At 43.0% G+C, this 21,597-nt stretch overlaps 1 protein-coding gene across 1 annotated transcript in view; it reads left to right on the top strand.

The window, feature by feature from the left end:
• Positions 1–21,597, top strand: part of LOC126273369 (BRD4-interacting chromatin-remodeling complex-associated protein-like) — a 424,917-nt gene that overhangs the window by 267,780 nt on the left and 135,540 nt on the right. Inside the window, exons 3-4 of the mRNA XM_049976919.1 lie at positions 4,718–5,088; positions 17,206–17,551. Of these exons, the coding sequence (XP_049832876.1) occupies positions 4,718–5,088; positions 17,206–17,551 (717 nt within the window). The remainder of the gene's footprint in view (positions 1–4,717; positions 5,089–17,205; positions 17,552–21,597) is intronic.

Here is a 21,597-nt window from a genome sequence, read left to right as displayed (position 1 = left end):
AAAGGCGACCGCTCGCAGTAAGCGGAAAATCTAGATTCAAGTCCTTGCCAGGCACAAATTTTCGTTGTCGTCTTTTCATTATACAGCTGATGTAATCCATATTCGTAACCGCGAGTACATTTCATGAAAATATGTACATGATGATTCTGTGATAATGGAACAAATTTTCAGGGATGATGGAAAAGGGCGCTGTATCAACATGAGATAACGAACGCCCTGGTCCGGAAACAACCGAATCGAAACTTGTAAGCAAATGTCGTTCTAATACCCTCCTCTACTGCATGCTCTTTGCTTTGCACACTTTGGGAGAAGGTAGTATAGAATAAAACATGTCCACTAAATACGGGTTCTGCCGGCCGCTCTGACCGAGCGGTTCTAGGCGCTTCAGTTTGGAACCGCGTGACCGCTTTGGTCGCAGGTTCAAATCCTGCGTCGGGCATGGATGTGTGTGATGTCCTTATGTTAGTTAGGTTTAAGTAGTTCTAAGTTCCGGGGGACTGATGACCTTAGATGTTAAGTTCCATAGTGCTCAGAGCCACTTGAACACGGGTTCTACAACACATATATTAAGAGGTAAGAGCACTTGCTCAGTAGAAAAGGTGTTCTTCACAGTAACAAAGATGAATAAGTGCTCATAACTCACGCATGTTAGAGTCCACATTTACAGAACTTTTATTTTCCTTGCCATCTCCTCTCTAAATAGGGAAAGCAAAGAGCGTGCTGTATAAAAGATCCTATGTTACAGACATCAGACAGATAATCAACTCGTAATGACCCTATAGTGGTTGCCGGTAGCGGAAGTAATAGAGAGTGTACCTTTGACAAATCAGCCACTCGTGTTAGTGGAGCCAAATTCAACGTAGTCCGGCACTATGGGGGCAGAGCGCAGTGGAGCCGATGTAGGACTCCTGCATCGCCGTTCTAGACAAGGTCGTAATCGATATTGTTTGTCGCTGCTTTGCTACGGCCTGTTGCGAACTGTCAAGACTGTATCTGTGTCTTGCGGATGGCTGTTATGCGTGATTGTAACGTGTAGTGTTGGACTGCTGTTATTATGAATGGAGTCAATAGTGAGGGTGGAACACGGTATCAGGACGTAACCTTCTCCTCTCGAACAGCACCAAGGGGTCACTGAACCTAACGTCCCCATCCGACTGGTGGATCTCCATCAAAAGTATAACATACCCTCACTTCATGAGATTTGAAATTAAATTCTTGACATTCGCGCAAAGACTTTTGATCTGGTACTTTACGTCTGACATTTCGTGTGGAACCAGCATTTTTCTTAATCCATGGCCAACTTTGAGTTTGACACCATGTTAGGTGTTCTGCAATATCTGTTAAAGATATAAAAGGCCGAAACTTGAGCTTGTACTTGAATAATCAATAAAACAGACAAATGGTGGAGTCTTCCTATAAAAAATACTGTATGGCTTCCTCAGCAACATGAAGAACTGTTTACGTGCAGTATATTTGACGGCAATACATCTACATGTTGTTCCAAAATGATTTTTAATATCGTCTACGCGTCTTCCATACTGCCGTCTTCTAGTTCAGTTCTTATCTCTTGGCATCCAGCAGCGGAGGATACTCTTGGTTCATCTACCATTCATTCACTTGCGAAAATTGTATCGCCCATATCCAAGGCATTTACGTTACAATTATATCAGTTCCATTGCAGTCTCTTCCCCTACGAGAAAAAAGAAAAATGTGATTGTAATAACCAAAGCAACATGTAATAGGTCCACAGGGGCCGAAAGGTTAGTTTTTTTTTTACGTTTTAATCAGCCCAGATGATTAAAATAAAATTCACTGAGAAAGGAAGTTGCTCGCACAAACATGCGAGTCCAAGCATCGACGTATGAGGTGTATGAGTAAAGCAGTGAGGCTGATTTTTTTATCTGATAAGCTTTAACTTTTTTTTAAAGTTGTTTCTCCAAAGCAATTCCCTTCAGCAGCTATTCACCGGAGGAGTCGTTGTTCCCAGCCTTGGTGGCAGCGCTGAAAGGCTTCAACTGGTAGGGCCTTTAACATGTCCGTCACTTTTTTCTTGAGTGTACTCCAGAGTAACAAAATGACATCCATTTAGGACATCTTACAATTTCGGAAAAAGGAAAATACCACAAGGAGTCAAATCAGGTGAACAGGAGAGCTGTGGAACAACAAGAATGGCTTTTGAGGTAAAAAAATACCTTGTTGGAAGTGGTCGTGTGACAGGGGACTTTGTGGTGATGCAGCATCAACTTGTCTGCAATTTCCAGTCTCACTCGGTTTACCCTTTTCCTGACCCTTTCAAGGACGTCTTTCTAGAACTCTGGTTGACTGTTTGTACTGGGGGAACAGTCACAGAGAAATACGCACAATTTAGACCTTCTCGTTGGTTTTTGAAGTTGAAGATCTACCTGAGCGAGGTTCACCTTCAACTTGTTGTCGCCCTTTCAAAAATGATTTGTGCCAGCGAAAAATTTGTGCCCTTGACAAGGAATGTTTCCCATGGGCCTGTTTCAACTTTCCAAAGGTCACATAGAGGTATTCCCAAAGTTTAACACAAAACTGATGGCATAACTTAGCCCTAAATTCTGCTGTTACATTTTCATAACATAGAACAAAAATACATCTTCAGTGATGACGCTCTCAAAAATCACGTGATGGCTGAAGGGAGCTGAAACTAGGATTGGAGGGGATGAATACCCCGGGCTATACAAAAATAACAAGATAGCATTGTCAGATCGCTCGCATTGTTGTTAGTCTCCCATACTTTTCTCAAAGGCTCATCAGCATAGCTGCAAACTTGTGAAGCTGTGTAACTTTATGTCGAAGAAAATATTTGCACGAGTCTACAAGATTTATTTAATTATGAAACTTATCACTTAGCTGCTGGTCTATAGATACTAATTGTAGCTAGGTATCCTAGACTGACGTGTTATAAATTGGTACTGGTGTGAAACTGTATGCCGGACAGGGACTCGAACTGGGGACCTTTGCCTTTCGCGGGCAAGTGCCCTGCCGACTGAGCTACCCAAGCACTATTCACCACCCGTCCTCACAGCTTCAATTATGCCAGTGCCTCGTCTCCTACCTTCCAAACTTCACAGAAGCTCTTCTGCGAACCTTGCAGAACTTGTACTCCTGGAAGAAATAGTAATGCGGAGACATGGCTTAGCCACAGCCTGGGGGTTCCTGAATGAGATTTTCACTCTGCAATGGAGTTTACGCTGTTTCATAACAGCGCATACTCCGCAGCACAGTGAAAATCTCATTCTGGTGATTCTGTGTCTGACCGTTTTGAAGTTCCTAACCCGGCCATTAAAAGAGCTACTCTCCACTTTAAGCATTGCGCCATTAAGTACATCCGCTTGCATTTGAAACTACGTCGAAGTTAACGTGTTGTCATTCCTCAGATGACAGTTCACAGTTTGTGCTTCCCCTTCGCTACTTAATGACAACTGACAGCAACAGTTGACCGCAAGCGCTCACTGCTCAGGCGGTGAAGAAGCGTGAGCGCACGTTGTCGCCAAGACGTCTCCTGAACAGGCCTGGCATAGAGTAATGTGGCAACATACCACGCCTAGCCCATCACAGGTGACAGCGTCACAACTCACTCTAGCGAATGACGGTCCCAGCGAGTTCGACCGAACCGCTTAGTCGACGTTCTCGCCAGTTAAGAAACGGTACACAGGCATGAATATCGCTCATTAGCACAGGTCAGTTTGATAGGGCAGATCAGATTCGTTGTTTTCCCTTGTCTAGCTTCATTTCATACTCTTTAGATACCATGGATTTGATCACACGGTTTTCTTTTTATTTCACATCGTTCAATAGCAGAGATTACATCTACATTCGTATTAATAACATAAAAATACGTGATATGCAGACAACAATGAAATGTGCTTACGGATTAAACACCAAAGATATTTAAAAATGCTAAGCAGGTAACTATCAAACTTTTCTTGACAAATTTAGATCCTGGAGCATGGCATGTTTCAAACTAAACTAATGAGTTACGCCTAAACTTGCAATTTACTTTAGCTGTTGTTGAATAAAACATTTTTTTCCCATACTAAAATAAATACATACTCGCTAAGAATGTTCCTTCCTACAGCTATTCTGAAATTAAATTAGAATTATACAAATACTGACAGCTGCTGACGGGCGTTGATACATATCAACGGGGACAGGTGAAAATGTGTGCCCCGACCGGGACTCGAACCCGCGATCTCCTGCTTACCTGCTTACATTGAAGACGCTCTATCCATCATTTTTTTTTCGGACATCCGGTCAAGTTCGTTTGTTGCTCCTTCCAATCAGTATTTTTTTTTTAATTACAGAGGCCAATCAGCTCTCTGACCGAACACACTGAGCTACCGTGCCAGCTTCCATCTGAGCCACCGAGAGCACAGAGGGTAGCGCGACTGTTGGGAGTATCTCGCGAGACTCACATTCTCACTTAATATGTCCACACACTACATTTGTAGTGTCCCATCCCAACACACTCATTACTCGTGAAAGACATACTTACCAAGTCCCGTAAGAGTTCGGGGAATATGCGTGCATCCACACAGAAGAAGAAGGTTATCGCCGGTATTGTCAGAACTATATACTTATTTTGCAGTGCGAATGGTCTCCCGTTTTTGCTGGCACTGTCTGTGTACAGGGAGACCGGGAGCTGTTCCGTGGCACTACCTCGCATTACCTGTGCGCCGCCGTGTTGTTGCAGTGCTGTCGACGTGGGGGCGGCGTATGGGCCGCAAGCTGGAGGCGATGCGGCGCCAGAGCGACGGCGGCGCACCCGCCTCCGCGGACCGTGAGCCCAGCGTGCGCAGAAGGCCGGGCTGGCGCCTGGGCCGCGCCTCCGCCCCCGATGTGTCGCCGCGCCGCCCCCTGCTGCCGCCCGCCTCCGGACCCACCCCCTCCCCCGCCCACGTACCTTCCGCCGTTCCGCCAGTACCCGCCCACGTGGCGGTGTCTCTGTCTGCGTCGTCGACGCCGCAGCCGTCGCCGCGGCACGAGCTGCTGCACGCCGCGCCCTCGCCCCTGCGCAACTTCTTCACTCGCATCGGCTCCACCGGCATGCTCTCTAGGAACCAGGTACCTTTATCGATACGCTCTCCAGGAACTAGGTACATCCACCGACATGTTCTCTGGAAGTCACGTACATCTACTGATATGCTCCCCAGGAACCAGGTATCTATATCAGCATGCTCTCCAAGAACCAGGTACATCTGCCTACATGCTCTCAAGAAATCAGATACACCTACTGATACGCTCTGCAGGAACCAGATACCTGTATCAGCATCTTCTTCAGGAACCAAGTACTTCTATTGGCATGCTCTCTAGGAACCAGGTAGATCTACCTCCACTTGCAACTGTTCTGGAACCAGATAATTCTCAGGTACCTCTATCAGCATGCTAGGTACCTCTGTGAGCATGCTCACCAGGAATCAGGTAAATCTACTGACGTACCCTCTATAAACCGGGTACCTCTCCAGGAACCAGGTACCTCTATGAGCAGGCTCTCCAGGAAACATGTACATCTGTCGACATGCTCCACAGGAACCAGATGCCTCCATCAGAATGTTCTCTAGGAATCAGGTACTTCTACTCGCATGCTCTCCAAAACCAAGGTACATCTACTGGCATGCTCTCCAGGACCAAGATACCTCTACCAGAATCCTCTCCAGGAACCAGTGCGCTATTACACCCAAACTGTCTGGCATTGTTCTCCTAATTCCAAGTGACGTAAATGTAAAGAAATTGCTCCAGTCTATAGACGAGATAAATATTAATACTCCACCGGGATTTCAGATTTATGTTCTACCCAGTATGACTGTGGAAGGCATGGACTATGTCCCTACTTGCATGAACCGTTGATTTGTGTGGATAAAAGAGAAACTTAGTACGATTTATAAGACTAATATAAAAAATATATGTTGCTGTTGTTGTGGTCTTCAGTACAGAGACTGGATTGATGCAGCTCTCCATGCTACTCTATCCTGTGCAAGCTTCTTCATTTCCAAGTAACTACTACACGCTAAATCCTTCTGAATCTGTTTAGTGTATTCAACTCTTGGTCTCCTTCTACGATTTTTACCCTCCACGCTACCCTCCAATACCAAATTGGTGATTCCTTAATGCCTCAGAATATGTCCTGCCAACCGATCCCTTCTTCCAGTCCCCTTGTCCCCAATTCTATTCAGCACCTCCTGATTAGTTATCGTCTTCAGCATTATTATGTAGTATCACGTTTCTAAAGTTTCTATTCTCTTATTGTCTAAATTATTTATCGTCCACGTTTCACATCCATACATGGATACACTCCAAACGAATATTTTGAGAAAAGACTTCTCTTCTTCAGAAACGCTTTCCTTGCCATTGCCAGTCTACATTTTATATCCACCCTACTTCGACCATCATCAGTTATTTTGCTTCCCATATAGCAAAATACATCTGCTACTTTACGTTCACATTTCCTAATTTAGTTCCCTCAGCATCATATGATTTAATTAGACTACATTCCATTAACCTCGTTTTTATTTTGTAGATGTTCATCTTATAGTCTCCTTTCAAGACACGGTCCATTCCGTTCAACTGCTCTTCCAGGTCCTTTGCTGTGTCTGATAGAATTACAATGTCATCGGCAAACCTCAAAGTTTTTATCTATTCTCCATGGATTTTAATACCTACTCCGAATTTTTCTTTTGTTTCCTTCACTGCTTGCTCAATATACAGATTGAATAACATCGGGGATAGGCTACAGCCCTGTCTCACTCCCTTTCCAACCACTGCTTCCCTTTCATGCCCCTCGTCTCTTATAACTGCCATCTGATTTCTCTACAAATTGTAAATAGCCTTTCGCTCCCTGTATTTTACCCCTGCCACCTTTAGAAGTTGAAAGAGAGTATTCCAGTCAACATTGTCAAAAGCTTTCTCGAAGTCTACAAATGCTATAATCGTAGCTTTGCCATTCCTTAATCTGTTTTCTAAGACAAGTCGTAGGGTCAGTATTGCCAAACGTGTTCCACTATTTCTACTGAATCCAAACTGATCTTCCCCAAAGTCGACTTCTACCAGTTTTTCCATTCCCCTGTAAAGAATTCGTGTCAGTATTTTGCAGCCGTGACTTTCTAAACTGTTAGTTCGGAAATTTTAACAGCTGTCAACACCTAGGTCTTTGGGAATGGAATTATTATATTCTTCTTGAAATCTGAGGGTATTTCTCCTGTCTCAAACCTCTTTCTCACCAGATGGTAGAGTTTTGTCACGGCTGGCTTTCCGAAGGCTCTCAGGAGTTCTAATGGAATGTTGTCTACTCCCGCGGCCTTGTTTCGACTTAGGTCTTCCAGTACTCTGTCAAATCCTTCACACAGTATCATATCTCCCATTTCATCTTCACCTACGTCCTCTTCCACTTCCATAAGACAGCCCTCAAGTACAATGACCTTGTATAGACCCTCTATGTAATTTCGCCGCCTTTTTGCTTTCCCTTCTTTGCTTAGAACTGGTTTTCCCTCTGAGCTCTTGATATTCATACAAGCGGTTCTCTTTTCTCCAAAGGTCTTTTTAATTTTCCTGTAGGCAGCATCTATCTTACCCCTAGTGATATAATTAGGGGTCAGAAAAGATATAGAAGAAATAAAAACAGATAATCATATAATTGTGAAATTGGAATATAACAGGATGCTGTTTGCCTGTGGGAAGCCTTCACTGCCATTATACAAGTACAAAAAGAAATAGAAGTCAATTATTTAACTATAGGTACACACAAACAGCAGAGAACATATCAGAGAATAAATTCTGAACGATGAGAAGCAGATACAGGTGACAAAAGTGAGGAAGATTTCTTCGAATCTTACTGCTCGGATGGCGCTGCTGTCCTGCTATTGTAACTCGAAATACCCGCGATCGCCAAGCAGACAAAACGGAGATCGAGATTGAGAGACATTTCTAAGCTGAACTGCACTAAACTATAGCAAAGACACAGTCGCAGACGAGGCAGCTGCTGGTACTTCCCGAAGATCTCAGAGAATGGGCTGATATGAAGATGGCGACACCTTTTAAAGGCCGGCCACTGCCAAACACTGGTACTCCTATTCCTGTGTTCGTACTCGTCTCACGAACAAGAAGACGCTCCTTTCAGTCTTGAATCACTGTTAATGCTCACTTCTAACTTGAGTAAATTATTAACTTAACTCAGAATTAAGGAAGTCTAAATCTGATTCCAGATTTTGGTTCCTCTGTATGTCAGAAATTATTATTATTATTATTATAAAGCTTATTTCTTCTGTGAAATTTCTTTCATGCTTTAATTTTCCGTTGAAGTTTTGAACACTTCGAAATAAGATTGATTTATAAATTATGACTTCACCATCTGGTTGTTCTTCATCAAAAGATCCTCAATCTGTCAACTTATTTATTACTTTCTATTTCTGCTCGACTCATCCCTTGGTTTTGGCCTCATGCAACCACCCACGCGAGCATCACGGCACGTGGCGTCCTTGAGGGAGTTCATAACCATCAGTGTTGCTTGCACTTATATTGAGTATACTGCTGTTATGGTAGGCACCACTAGCAGAAATAGCATCATCATGGAAGGCTCCTGCCCCATTACCTCACATCGTTTGTTTAAGGTGAGGCAAATAAAAGTGACTTTTTGGCAGCATTAACGAGGAGGAAAAGACCTACAGTTTCTTCCAACAAGATGGAGCAATTGTCCATACAGCCGGCCGAACCTTGGAGCACATTTACACAATCTGAACCCTTGACAGAGTTGTTAACAGAGGTCAGTCTGGTGGCGGGTCTAACTGGCCGCCCAGGTCACCTGATCTGTTAGTGCGCGATTACTTTGTGTGGGCAGCCCTAAGGTCTAAGGTATATCGCAACAGCCCTCAAAGTCTTCAAGAACTGCAGCAGAACAGTTCGGATGATAGAAATTCCAGCAGTCCAGCTTCCATCCGCGTTCAGAAAATAACTGACCAAGGTCAAAAATTGCCAAGAGACGAATGATGTTCACATTCAACATACGCTATAGTCAGGTTAGTAGTATGTTTCCTTTCCTGTGCTGTGTAGCTTTCTACTCCGGAACTCTGTTCTTCGGGCCACTTTTATTTGTCCCACCCTGTAATTATCCTTCACTGTGTCGATGATGGATTGTTTCATTACTAGTATTCTTTAATAACAGGTTGGGTGAAGTTCATAAAGCGTAAAGGACTGGGTTGCTCTTTTTCGTTTATTACAGCCTTTGTTGTAAGGTATTATTGAATCAAAGTCATAAAATCATGCCACGAGATCCGAATAAAACTTTGAAAAAGTGAATGTTTCAATATGACCTGTATTCTGTACCTGCGAATTATTGTTCAATATTCTTTCTACAGCCACATTAAAATTCAGTACACAACTTGGCCTTCCCCGACCGCAGATTTTTCATTTATAGCATCTTTTACACAGCAATTTGTTAAAATAAGAAATGCCAAGTTGCACCCGGGCTAAACTAGGTAAGCCAGTTCTATTGTTGTATCCCCCGTTAGTCCTATTTGTTATAGATCCCATATGTCTGAGAAATTATCAAAGATGTTAAGTACGAGTGTTTTGTATACAGTGTCTTTTCCACACTCCCCCTTAAAAAGTTCTTGATCGTGCTGCTTTACAAATCTTTAACTAGTTTCCATCACAGTTTGTATCTTCCATTTATTCGAGGATTGAACTGTCTAATCTCAATGTCTCTGTCAAATAGTAACCTCATGTAACTGGCAATGCTAAGGAGTGTTTTTATTACTTAATTAGCAGAAACAAACTGAGCACAGTCCAATTCCTTCTCAGACGCTGTTCCTATTGTACACTTAAAAAACACGACGGTTCAAACAAATTGCATCGTGTAAACTTTTACGACGAACTATGCCCTGGGAGCAACGAGAAGTTTCGTGTATTTGTTTAATATGCACTTGTTTGAAAAATTGCAACAGTTGGTTACAAAATCCATTACCGTGAGCAGACTGCAGACATCTGACTTTCATACTTGACGACCAAGATAGCTTTTTTACGAAGTAATGAAGGTTGGCCAAACAGCACAACATGTACAGGGCAGAAGTCAGCAGATTAAGCACTGCACTGTTCACCATTCGGCTACCCTGTGCCAGACGGAGACAGGATAAACTTCCCATAGCTTGGTGGAAGTTGCCGAATATGACCGATAGTACCTCGCCTACTGACATAGCAGCCTGACCATACACATTTCATTTTGCACACAGGCTGAGTAGTTGCAATGTGGGCGGGCTCGAAGTGCTGTAATAAAACCGCCTTGTTTCCCTATTTCCTAGGAAGAGCCATACGCCATTCGGGTCGCTCCCGGCAAGTGCTCGCCCACGTGAAAGTGAGTGAGAGAATTGCCGCTTGAAGCGAGGTTACGTGGAAAGCAACTGGTGAGAAACTAGTGCCCCTCAGTCGGTTTCCTCACGCAGATACAGTAGTCTGTTAGTTGACATTTGCAGGACGTACAGTGAGTGACTCATTGAACTAAAGATACACCTGCTCTGTAGAGTCTGCAAGCCATGTGGTTCTATACAAGCACGCTACTTGAGTGTGAACACAGTTTTGAAATTCACTTGCTGCATGTCTTCAGTGGTGTGGTGCCGCTGGTGTCGACACCTACAAATATACCCATGCAGATTTGATTTCTCTGACACATGTTAATGTAAAAGATCAGCCACAAATATAGTGGTGGGGACTGAAAGAAAGTACTCCGGGACTCATTCAGTTACAGCGTGGTGTTTCGCAGTTCCTATTACAGGCATCTTAGGGGATAAAGTTTTCATAATGAACCCATTTCCGTAATTTACTGTCGGATATAAAATATATTTGAAGATCAGATCACTTTTAAATCTCCCTTACGATAGTTCCTGTTCTAATTACGACATCACGCATCGTTTACGTCCGCCCACCAATAATTTCGACAAAGTGGTACATTTGCAAAGCTAGCTGCTGCTCTACAGTCGCGCCGCACTCTCGACTTTGAAGAAGACGTACTTCCTCTCGTAGAGGAAAAACTGACGACGATTACTCGAAACATTGCCCATGCCAAGGGCACGTTTAAAACATAGATCAGAACTTACTGTCCTCACTGTGTACATATGGCGACGCAGAAGATTTGAAGTCATCCTGTCACCACTCTTATTTTACATGTAAACGGTACATTTCTTAACATGGGTCCCTTATCTAAACTTTATCTACAAAATCATCTCTACAGCATCTAAAAGTCTGTAATAGGAATTGTAAAAATCCTTGTATACGAAGAGCATTTGCTTACGAATCTGCAAAATACTTTGTGTGTTGACCACGTGGTGTGACGGACACCAATATGTCCGTAAAGGACATTTTGTCGACAAAAAAAAAACGCCTCGGAATATTAACATAAAATCCTTTTTTTACTCATAACGTATCTGTAACAAACTGTATAAACATGACGCTGTAAATGAAAAGAGTTGTGAAATGATCGATAGCATTTCCCCACTCCTGCCCACCTAAAACCAGTCTGCACTCCTGCCAAAAAGGGTGTCACACAAATTTACATACTAGTTACGACGATAATATAATAAGGTAATTACATTAATGTTACCAGCACACGTCTCTATCATGTCCTACGAAACCATTATATATATAAGATGGCACTGTTATACAGGGTGTTACAAAAAGGTACGGCCAAACTTTCAGGAAACATTCCTCACACACAAATAAAGAAAAGATGTTATGTGGACATGTGTCCGGAAACGCTTAATTTCCATGTTAAGAGCTCATTTTAGTTCCTTCAGTATGTACTGCTCAATGGAGCACGTTATCATGATTTCATACGGGATACTCTACCTGTGCTGCTAGAACATGTTCCTTTACAACATGTGGTTCATGCACGATGGAGCTCCTGCACATTTCAGTCGAAGTGTTCGTACGCTTTTCAAGAACAGATTCGGTGACCGATGGATTGGTGGAGGCGGACCAATTCCATGGCCTCCACGTTCTCCAGACCTCAACCCTCTTGACTTTCATTTATGGGGCATTTGAAAGCTCTTGTCTACGCAACCCCGGTACCAAATTTAGAGACTCTTCGTGCTCGTATTGTGGACGGCTGTGATACAATACGCCATTCTCCAGGGTTGCATCAGCGCATCAGGGATTCCATGCGACGGAGGGTGGAAGCATGTATCCTCGCTAACGGAGGATATTTTGACCATTTCCTGTAACAAAGTGTTACAGGACACATGTCCACATAACATATTTTCTTTCTTTGTGTGTGAGGAATGTTTACTGAAAGTTTGGCCGTACCTTTTTGTAACCCCCTGTATATATAAATCCAAGTATTTCATATATAAATCCAAGTATTTCATAACTGCGATTATATCGAAAACTACCATTCGTGCAGTTGTGTTAACTGATACCTCGACCAGACAATGATATGTTACACAAACACGTTACAAAAACAAAGCACGCTGACAGGGACACCTGTCAATTTCTCTCGGCAACTGAAGACTGCTTGGGGGATATTCACGCAGTATAGATGACGATTAAGCTAATTTCTAATATCCAGTTAGGTAGAGATGTGGCGAATTTGTAGGCCAGGGAATACGGTAAAAATTTTATTTTAGAGGTCAAAGAGAATTCCATTCACAATGTGATTCTTTTTGCGTGATATATTTTTTTTTCAGCCAGCAATTGTAGACAGTGGTTGTTGTTTTATGCCACACAAATGTGATGGTACCTCACAAAACAGCATTCTGAAGATTTCATATTTTATTAAACTCGATCAAATATTCACATAGAGTTAATCCGTAATTACTTTATACGTTCCTGATGTTTATAAAATGTTTCTAGCGCCTGAAAATTTCTTCCAACTATTAAATTCGAAAGAAATCCCTCTGTATCGAGTGCAGTTGAACACGCGAGGGTACAGAGGTGGCGTCGCCATGCCTTAGCTTGAGGAATAATACGAGCACCTGGTTTCGTGAAGCATTTTGTCAGTGCTACGGAAAGTTATACAAATCTCGAGTTTCCATGAAGTTCAGTCAGCTAAAGGGTACTCATCAAACTAATCTTGCAAGTTGTAGAAATATCTCAAATATGATCTTTGAGCCCAAAGTAGGCAAATAAAAATCAATCCTTAAATTTAATCATCCAGTCATAGTAGCCAGAGGTAAAAAAAACATTAAATATGATTGCCTTATTTTTCCAAATTAACTTGCATTCTTGACTGGTAATATCACATCAGCCCAGCCCTGCATCACAGACAGGAGCGCCTGCGATGGTGTACTCAACGACGAACCTGGGTGCACGAATGACAAAAAGTCATTTTTTCGGATGAATCCAGGTTCTGTTCACAGTATCACGATTGTCTCATCCGTGTTTGGCAACATCGCGGTGAACGCACATTGGAAGCGTGTATTCGTCATCGCCATACTGGCGTATCACCCGGCGTGATGATATGGGATGCCATTAGTTACACGTCTCGGTCACCTCTTGTTCGCATTGACAGCACTTTGAACAGTGGACGTTACATTTCAGATGTGTTACGACCCGTGGCTCTGCCCTTCATTCGATACCTACGAAACCCTACATTTCAGCAGGATAATGCACGACCGCATGTTGCAGGTCTTGTACGGGCCTTTCTGGATACAGAAAATGTTCGACGGCTGCCCTGGCCAGCACATTCTCCAGATCTCTCACCAATTGAAAACGTCTAGTCAATGGTGGCCGAGCAACGGGTTCGTCACAATACGCCAGTCACTACTCTTGATGAACTGTGGTATCGTGTTGAAGCTGCATGGGCAGCTGTACCTATACACGCCAGCCAAGCTCTGTTTGACTCAATGCCCAGGCGTATCAAGGCCATTATTACGGCCAGAGGTGGTTGTTGTGGGTACCGATTTCTCAGTATCTATGCACCCAAATTGCGTGAAAATGTAATCACATGTCAGTTCTAGTATACTACATTTGTCCAATGAATACCCGTTTATCATCTGCATTCCTTCTTGGTGTATGAATTTTAATGGCCAGTAGTGTATATAATTAACCTGACATAAAGGAATCTTGTTTCCTTAGAGCACATAAATAAAAGAACAAAATTTCACTGAATTAATATGTGGCGCCACCTGCACTCTAAATACTTTGACAGAACAGTTATGTGTGGACACCTTTGCAGAACTAGTTTAAATATGCACTAAAATACATACGTATCAACGTGCATAAGCAATAAAATAAAAGTGTTGACGGTACAGTGCCGACAAAAAAAGGAAAAAATTGTTACTCTTAGACAATCAGAGAGACAGTAAACTTATACCAAATGAAAGTTACTACCATTTATATCGGTAGGGAACGCGGGCCGGATCCTTAGCTAAAAAACTCAATTTTGTGAGAAAACCAAAATATCTGCGAGACAGCGCCATCCAGACACTGCTTCAGTACATTCCTCGTCTCGCAAAACAAAAGGACGCCTCAATTATTCACTGGCAAGAAAGATCACGTCAGCCTCTGCTCGAGGTTATGCCCTCTTCAGTGCGCTGTCACGACAGTGGGCAGAAACCAGTCACTTCCACATGTAACCTTATTGAAAGTGACTGCAGTAGCTCGCGACAGTGCGCTGTCCTCGCTACACATCTCACCGAGAGGGAGAGAGATAGAGAAGGAGAAAAGGGGGACGGTCGGACAGCACTGTATAGCAGGCACGTGGTATCTCCAGAGCTAGCACGGAGACCTCTTTGGGATCGATAGCCGCAGACGTTTCAGTAAAGTATCACAATCATCCAGTTTCTTCTTCCAGTCAGTATTTTCCAATTATTTCTTTCCTCACTGATTATGCAGAGAACCGCTTCATTTCGTATCTTACCTTAATTTTTAAAATCCTTCTTTAGTGCCACATCCCAATCAATTCGATTGTGTTCTACTCCGGTTTCTCTAATGTCCACAATTCGCTTCCGTAAAGTGTTGTGTTCCAAACGTACATTCTCGGATACTTCTTTCTCAAATTAGGTTCTTTGTTTGATACAGAAACACTGACGGAAAAAAGCGCAACACCAAGAAGGAGTTGTGCGGCATCAGCAAAGCTGATAGGCGTGTTTCTACATTTGAAAGATGATATCTATTCAGATTTCGCACCAGACGCATTAGAGTGGCGCTAGAACCGCCACTATGAGGCTGAAAATCAGGTTTGCTTTAAATAAACGCTGTAAAGGTCGTCAGCGTTAGTTACTTTTCACGGTCAACGTTGTGAGTTGATGTTATTCTAGAACGCCTTTAAAGTCGAGGAAGATGCCGTTGTCAGCACGTCATTGAGCGAGGCCCTGTAATAGGGCTACGAGAAGGTGGATATTTGTTTTTTTCTGCGATACTGCAGAAAGGTTTGGCAGGATTGTAGTAACTATACATGGTAGTTGGCATTGGTAGTCATGAGGATGTGTGGTCGTAAGAAGACCAGTCTCCGGATGGCCGCGTGGCACTACAGAGATGACCACCGTGTGCGGCGTATGGCTCTGACACATCGTACTGCATCTGCAGCAGCAATTTGGTTAGTATTTGGTACTGCAGTGAGGCATTGGTTACTTCAAGGACAGCTCAGCTAGACGCTCTGCAACGTGCGTTCCACTGACCCCAAACCACCGTCACTTGCGACTTCGGTGGTGCCAAGCGAGATCTCAGTGGAGGACATGTTGGAGATCTATTGTGATTTCTGATGAAATCTGGTTCAGCCTGGGAGCCAGTGAAGGCCGTGTGTTGGTTAGAAGGAACGCAATTTGGGGCCTGCAAATCAACCCTTCTGCACTCTAGCCATGGATCTACATCTGGAGCTGTGGTCTGTAATTTCATTTCGTAAGGAAAATTGTACGTCAGTCTGGTGATTCGACCTGTTGTGCTGTCATTCATAAACAACATTTCAGGGAGTGTTTTAACAGGATGACGCTAGACAACTTACCGCTATTGTAGCCAAAGGTGCTCTACAGAATATCGACATGTCTTCTTGGCCAGATCTGTCTCCAGCCGAGCAAATAAAGCACATCATCGGACGATAACTGCAGTCTCATCCACAAACTGCATTTATCAGCCCTGCCTTGACCGACCAAATGCAACAGGCATGGAAGTCTATCCCACAAACTGACATCTAACACCAGTACAGTACAATGCATGCTTGCATTCACCATTCTGGCGGTCGCACTGGTTATTAAGTACCAGCATTTCAGGATTTCACAATTGCAATGGCTTGTCTCGCGTTTACATTAATCTGAGATCTTGCAATATTAATCGCTTAAATATCTTACCCGTTGTTGTTGCTGTGGTCTTCAGTCCTGAGACTGGTTTGATGCAGCTCTCCATGGTACCCTATCCTGTGCAAGCTTCTTCATCTTGCAGTACCTACTGCAGCCTACATCCTTCTGAATCTGCTTAGTGTATTCATTTCTTGGTTTCCCTCTACGATTTTTACCCTCCACGCTGCCCTCCAGTACTAAATTGATGATCCCACGATGCCTCAGAACATGTCCTACCAGCCGATCCCTTCTTCTAGTCAAGTTGTGCCACAAACTCCTCTACTCCCCAATTCTATTCAATACCTTCTCATTACTTATGTGATCTACCCATCTAATCTACAGCATTCTTCTGTAGCACCACATTTCGAAAGCTTCTATTCTCTTCTTGTATAAACTATTTATCGTCCACGTTTCACTTCCATACTTGGCTACATTCCATACAAATACTTTCAGAAACGACTTCCTGTCACTTAAATCTGTACTCGATGCTAACAAATTTCTCTTCTTCAGAAACGCTTTCCTTGCCATTGCCAGTCTACATTTTATATCCTCTCTACTTCGACCATCATCAGTTATTTTGCTCCCCAAATAGCCAAACTACTTTAAGTGTCTCATTTCCTAATCTAATTTCCTCAGCATCACCCGACTTAATTCGATTACATTCCATTATCCTCGTTTCCCTACTGTTGATGTTCATCTTATACCCTACTTTCAAGACGCTGTCCACTTACCCACACAAACGTATTTTTTGGTGTTGCGATTCTTTTTTTTTATTTTTGTTAGTGTAGATTTCTCTCAGCTACGCCATCTGTGGGTAGTTAAACGTCATTTTCCAAGATTCATACGGAGCTTAAATGAATGTCACAGCTCTGCATACGCATGAGGCTGCGTGGCAGCGTTTCGCTGACAGTTGCGCTTCCATCCTCAGGTGAGCCCGTTCCGCGGCGGCTCGGCATGCAGCAGTGCGGCTGGCTCGGCGTCGGACGTGAGCGCGGCAGCGCTGTACAAGAGCTGCAGCACGTCGCACTTGGTGCGCGACGACGGCCTGCGCTCGCTGGCCGCCTCCGTGGTGGGGGTGGCGGTGGGAGCGGCGTCGGACGCGGAGGACGCCGCCTCCACGGCGTCGGGCTGCACGGAGGCCGACCTGAGCGGCGGCGGCAGCAGCGCCGGCGGCAGCCCCGCCAGGGACGCCTCCTCCGCCCCCACCGCCAGCAACGGCTACGTGCCCACCAAGGCCGTCTCATGCGACAACATCAACTCCATAGGCACCGCCGGTGAGTCCCACCATGGCGAAAGATTAGCTTACATTACACACCCTGTTCTATTCATTCTACGTATTCCGAATGAGGAGATGCCAGAAAGTGCGGAGATGGAAAAAAATAAAACCATGTAAACAATCATCATTTTGAATCTTGATTTGCTCGTTCGTGCTTTTTTAGCGTTCAGTGAAGCTGTGCCCTTCCATTGCATGGGCTGGCACTTACACTGAGTCCAAAAAGTATTCGTATAGTTGTATTTTTTTTAATAACTAAGTGTATGTCACGTGAAAGGAAGGGAACATAAAACGTGAACATCCAGTCATACGCAACGAACCTTGGAAGTCATTTTTATTGCTGGATAAGAAAATAACTACCTCCATAGCGATAACAAATTTGACAAAATGGAGAATTTACTCAAGGGCTACTTCAAACAGTAAATTTGCAACATGAAAATATGATTTCAGTTTAAAAAATTAATATTTAGAGCGGTTTTCCTTTGCAGTAATCGTCTGGGCATCGACTTGTCCAGGTGAGCCGTCAGAGTGGCTGTAACTTTTTTCCCATTTGTCTTGAAGTGCTTCTTTTAGGTCTCTCTTTTTAGAAATGTGTCTTCTCCTCAGGCTATCTTCCAGTACTTACCAAATTTGTTCAATAGGATTAATGTCTGGGCTCTGCGGAGAAATGTTAAGTCGTTTTGGGGTATTGTACAGGAGCCACAGCCTTGTATTTAGAGCCGTATGCTTTGGGTCGTTATCTTGTTGAAAAATGTAATTTCCTTGCAGATCCAACTTTTCGGCTTTAGGATTCAGATTGTCCTTTAAAATGTTGATATACACATGGTGATCCATTGTACCTTCTATGATATGTAATTTTCCAACACCTGCAGCACTCATACAGCCCTACTGCATCAGGAGCCACCGCTGTGTTTAACCGTTGGCACAAGATTGTATAGCAACATCTCCGCATTCTTCTTCGCATGCCATCCGACACGAATACGTTATATTTACTCTCATTAGAAAATATTAATCTATTTCCGAAGTCTTCTTTTTTGAATCTATGTTGCATGGCAAAATGAAGAAGTTTCTTTCGATTCTGTTCATTGACCGAAAATTTCTTGCGCGCTACCGGTTCGTGATACCCATACGATCTGAAGGTATTTCTGATTGTGTTACCACTTACCTTCTTTCCCCTAGACTAACTCACCAGCCAACTTAGGAGCGCTGATTTTAGGTTTCTTCTTCGTTTAAATCTCACGTCTGCATCAGTCAGACTGTGAGGGCATCTGTTACGTGGTTAGTTTCTTAGTGATTTTGTTACGCAAAATAGATATATTATCGGATGAACCATCGATCTAGGTGTACCGACTACTTTAGCTATCTCGTAAGAAGATTTTCACTCATTATGTAAGCGCAGAATAATTTTCCTTTCGATCAGCGTCGTCTCACTACCCTTACCGCCCATGGTGCTAATTGCACTGTATCAGCGCCTTTCAGAACCACACACAGGCGATAGAGTGGGTCTGCTCACAGTTGACTCTAGTGTGTGCCGTGGGTCAGCGTCATAGTTTAATCACTGCGCGCACAATTTCGGCATGTTCAGATGGTGGACGTATACTTTATGAACTAGCTCTTGTATTACATTTTCTATTTTGTTAACCTTGCTGTCGATTTGGATGCATTTCTTTCTTTGCTTTTCAGCAAAATGACTTACGAGGTACTTCTTCCATGACTGGCTCTTTAGATATTGTATACATTTCTTTTCATGTTACACAGACTTTGTTTTCTAAAAGACATGCAGCTAGACGAATACTTTTTGGACTCACTGTAGTTTCTGGATGACAAGTGAAAAACCAAGATTCGTCACATGTTACAACCCTTTCCAATAAATTATAATCATTTTCAGTCGTATTCAAAGCTTCAGTACAAACTCTTACACGACCTTATTTTTGTTCGATCGTCAGAATTTTCACCACCAGTTTTGCACACACTTTACTCGTGTTAAACTGGTAGTGTAAGATTTCCCACAATCACTCTTTGTCAATTACTTCAGTTTCCTTCGCTCGATTGCTCAACTGACGGTCAGATCGAGTCAAATTACCTCCCTTTTTCGACATTTTCATCCGTTTTTGGCTTCGAAAGGCGTCCTGAGCGTGAATCCGCATCAACGGCTTCTCGGCTATCTTGGAAACGCTTGAGACACTCAAAAACTCGCGTACTGTACGTGATAAACAGTTTTCGCCAGACACTTCTTTTAGTAAAAGGTAGGTTTCAGTAGCAGTTTTTCCAAGTTTTATGAGAAACTTCACTTATCATTTTTCCGGCAAAACAAAATAACCGCTCTTATACAAACGGAGGCTATGCCATAATGATTTGTCTGCAGACACCAAAGATGCCACATTCGACTGTTTAGGATTTACGTTTCACAGAAACTAGTCGTTCATATTTGGTGCATGCGTACTTACTCTGTGAAAGCATCAGTCCAGTTATTTTATAGCCACGTCGTATTTTTTCATTTATTTAAAATTCTTACGACAAATATAGTAAACTTCATTAGACAATTCGTACGGTCAGCAATACGCGAATCATAACAACAAATGATTGACAGCTAGCGCGGTTCAGCGTTGAATGGTGGCAATATTGTCGGTTCGCCGGTTCGTGTGCCCCATTATGGCCGTAGCAGCAACAGCTGTGCAGTTCCATACTGAATACCTTCTCACGCCGCCTTTCAACGGGCGGTATTGAGTTCGCTTTACAGGAGCGTAATATACTCGTCGCTTAATTAACGCACTCCTGTGTATAAAATGATACTGTGTTTCTATTGTTTGTGAATGTCATCAAAAGCATCAGGAAGAGCACTGTCTTTTTCTGAAATCAGAACGATTCACGTTCAGCCTAGTGTTGGATACGAAAGGGATGCTAAGATGGGTCTGAATAGACCACGTAAATACAATTACTAACAATACTAAGATAATCATTTAAAAGGAAAATTAGTACTTAAATATTTACATTAAGTTCTTAAGCATTTACCAGTCACTATAGTGTGCATACTTGTGCAGAGGAGTATTCCTTAATAATGAGATGAGATTTATTACACATCATTCAGTCAAAAGTATGAAACACAAACACAAGAAAAGACGAATTACGGCAAAAATTGAACACCACTTAGTTCAGAATTACTGTCTTCCTCGACTGTGTCGTTATCTGAGCTCTGGTAAGTGGAACAGTCATTGGAATAGCCCAAGAACATAACTGTATTTTCAACGTTACTTTCTACACTCACACCACCTTTCCATGTTTCCTCAAAATCTGTGTGGCGTACAACATTGCTCCACTTCTCTGGTGTTATTTGTGCTACTGCTTCCTCTAACAGTTTTTGAATTTTTCTCACAGCGAAGCTGTTATTTGTTACCACATAATGTTTCACCTGCGCCAAAAAGTTTTCGATATTAGCGGTAGTGTTGGAAGTCTAAGGACTCTGGCCATGTTCTTTAGCTACGTCGTCCACAACTGTTGAAACTGTGGCTTATTTTTCACAGTTGCCATGAGCTTCGCCTTACATAAAACGTCCAGATTTTCCACACCATGGTTTTTTAACCACTCAACAACGTGGGCATTGTTCGTTGCTTTTTCGTCGGAGCTTTATCTTTAGTAGCTGAATGGTATGGTGCTCCTTAAACCACTTCAGAAAACGTCGTGGTTCATCTCCTCGTGGAATTCTCTTGATTTCCTTGATTTGTACCCGAGGATACAGTTAGGTACGAAATCAGATGCAGTTCCAGCATTCAATACAATAAGCCTTACGCCCTTCCCATTGGGAACAGCAGAACTTCAGCATATGCTATTATCTGTCCAGTCTTTTCTGACGGAACGACCGGCGTTTATCCTGGTTTCGTCGGGCCACACACTGTCTTCAAACAGAATTCTAACGATATTTATTAAAAATCGACAGCGCCAGGCTATGATGTCACGTCTCCCCATTATTATTTTCCGTCCATTAACTTTTTTTGTCGCAAACCGAGGGCTGCGACAACCGTTAAAAAAAGTCTTGCTGACGCTGAATAA

Source organism: Schistocerca gregaria, chromosome 5, assembly GCF_023897955.1.
Source record: "Schistocerca gregaria isolate iqSchGreg1 chromosome 5, iqSchGreg1.2, whole genome shotgun sequence".
Classification (NCBI taxonomy): Eukaryota; Metazoa; Arthropoda; class Insecta; order Orthoptera; family Acrididae; genus Schistocerca; species Schistocerca gregaria.
This window is presented reverse-complemented; position numbering and strand designations above follow the sequence as displayed.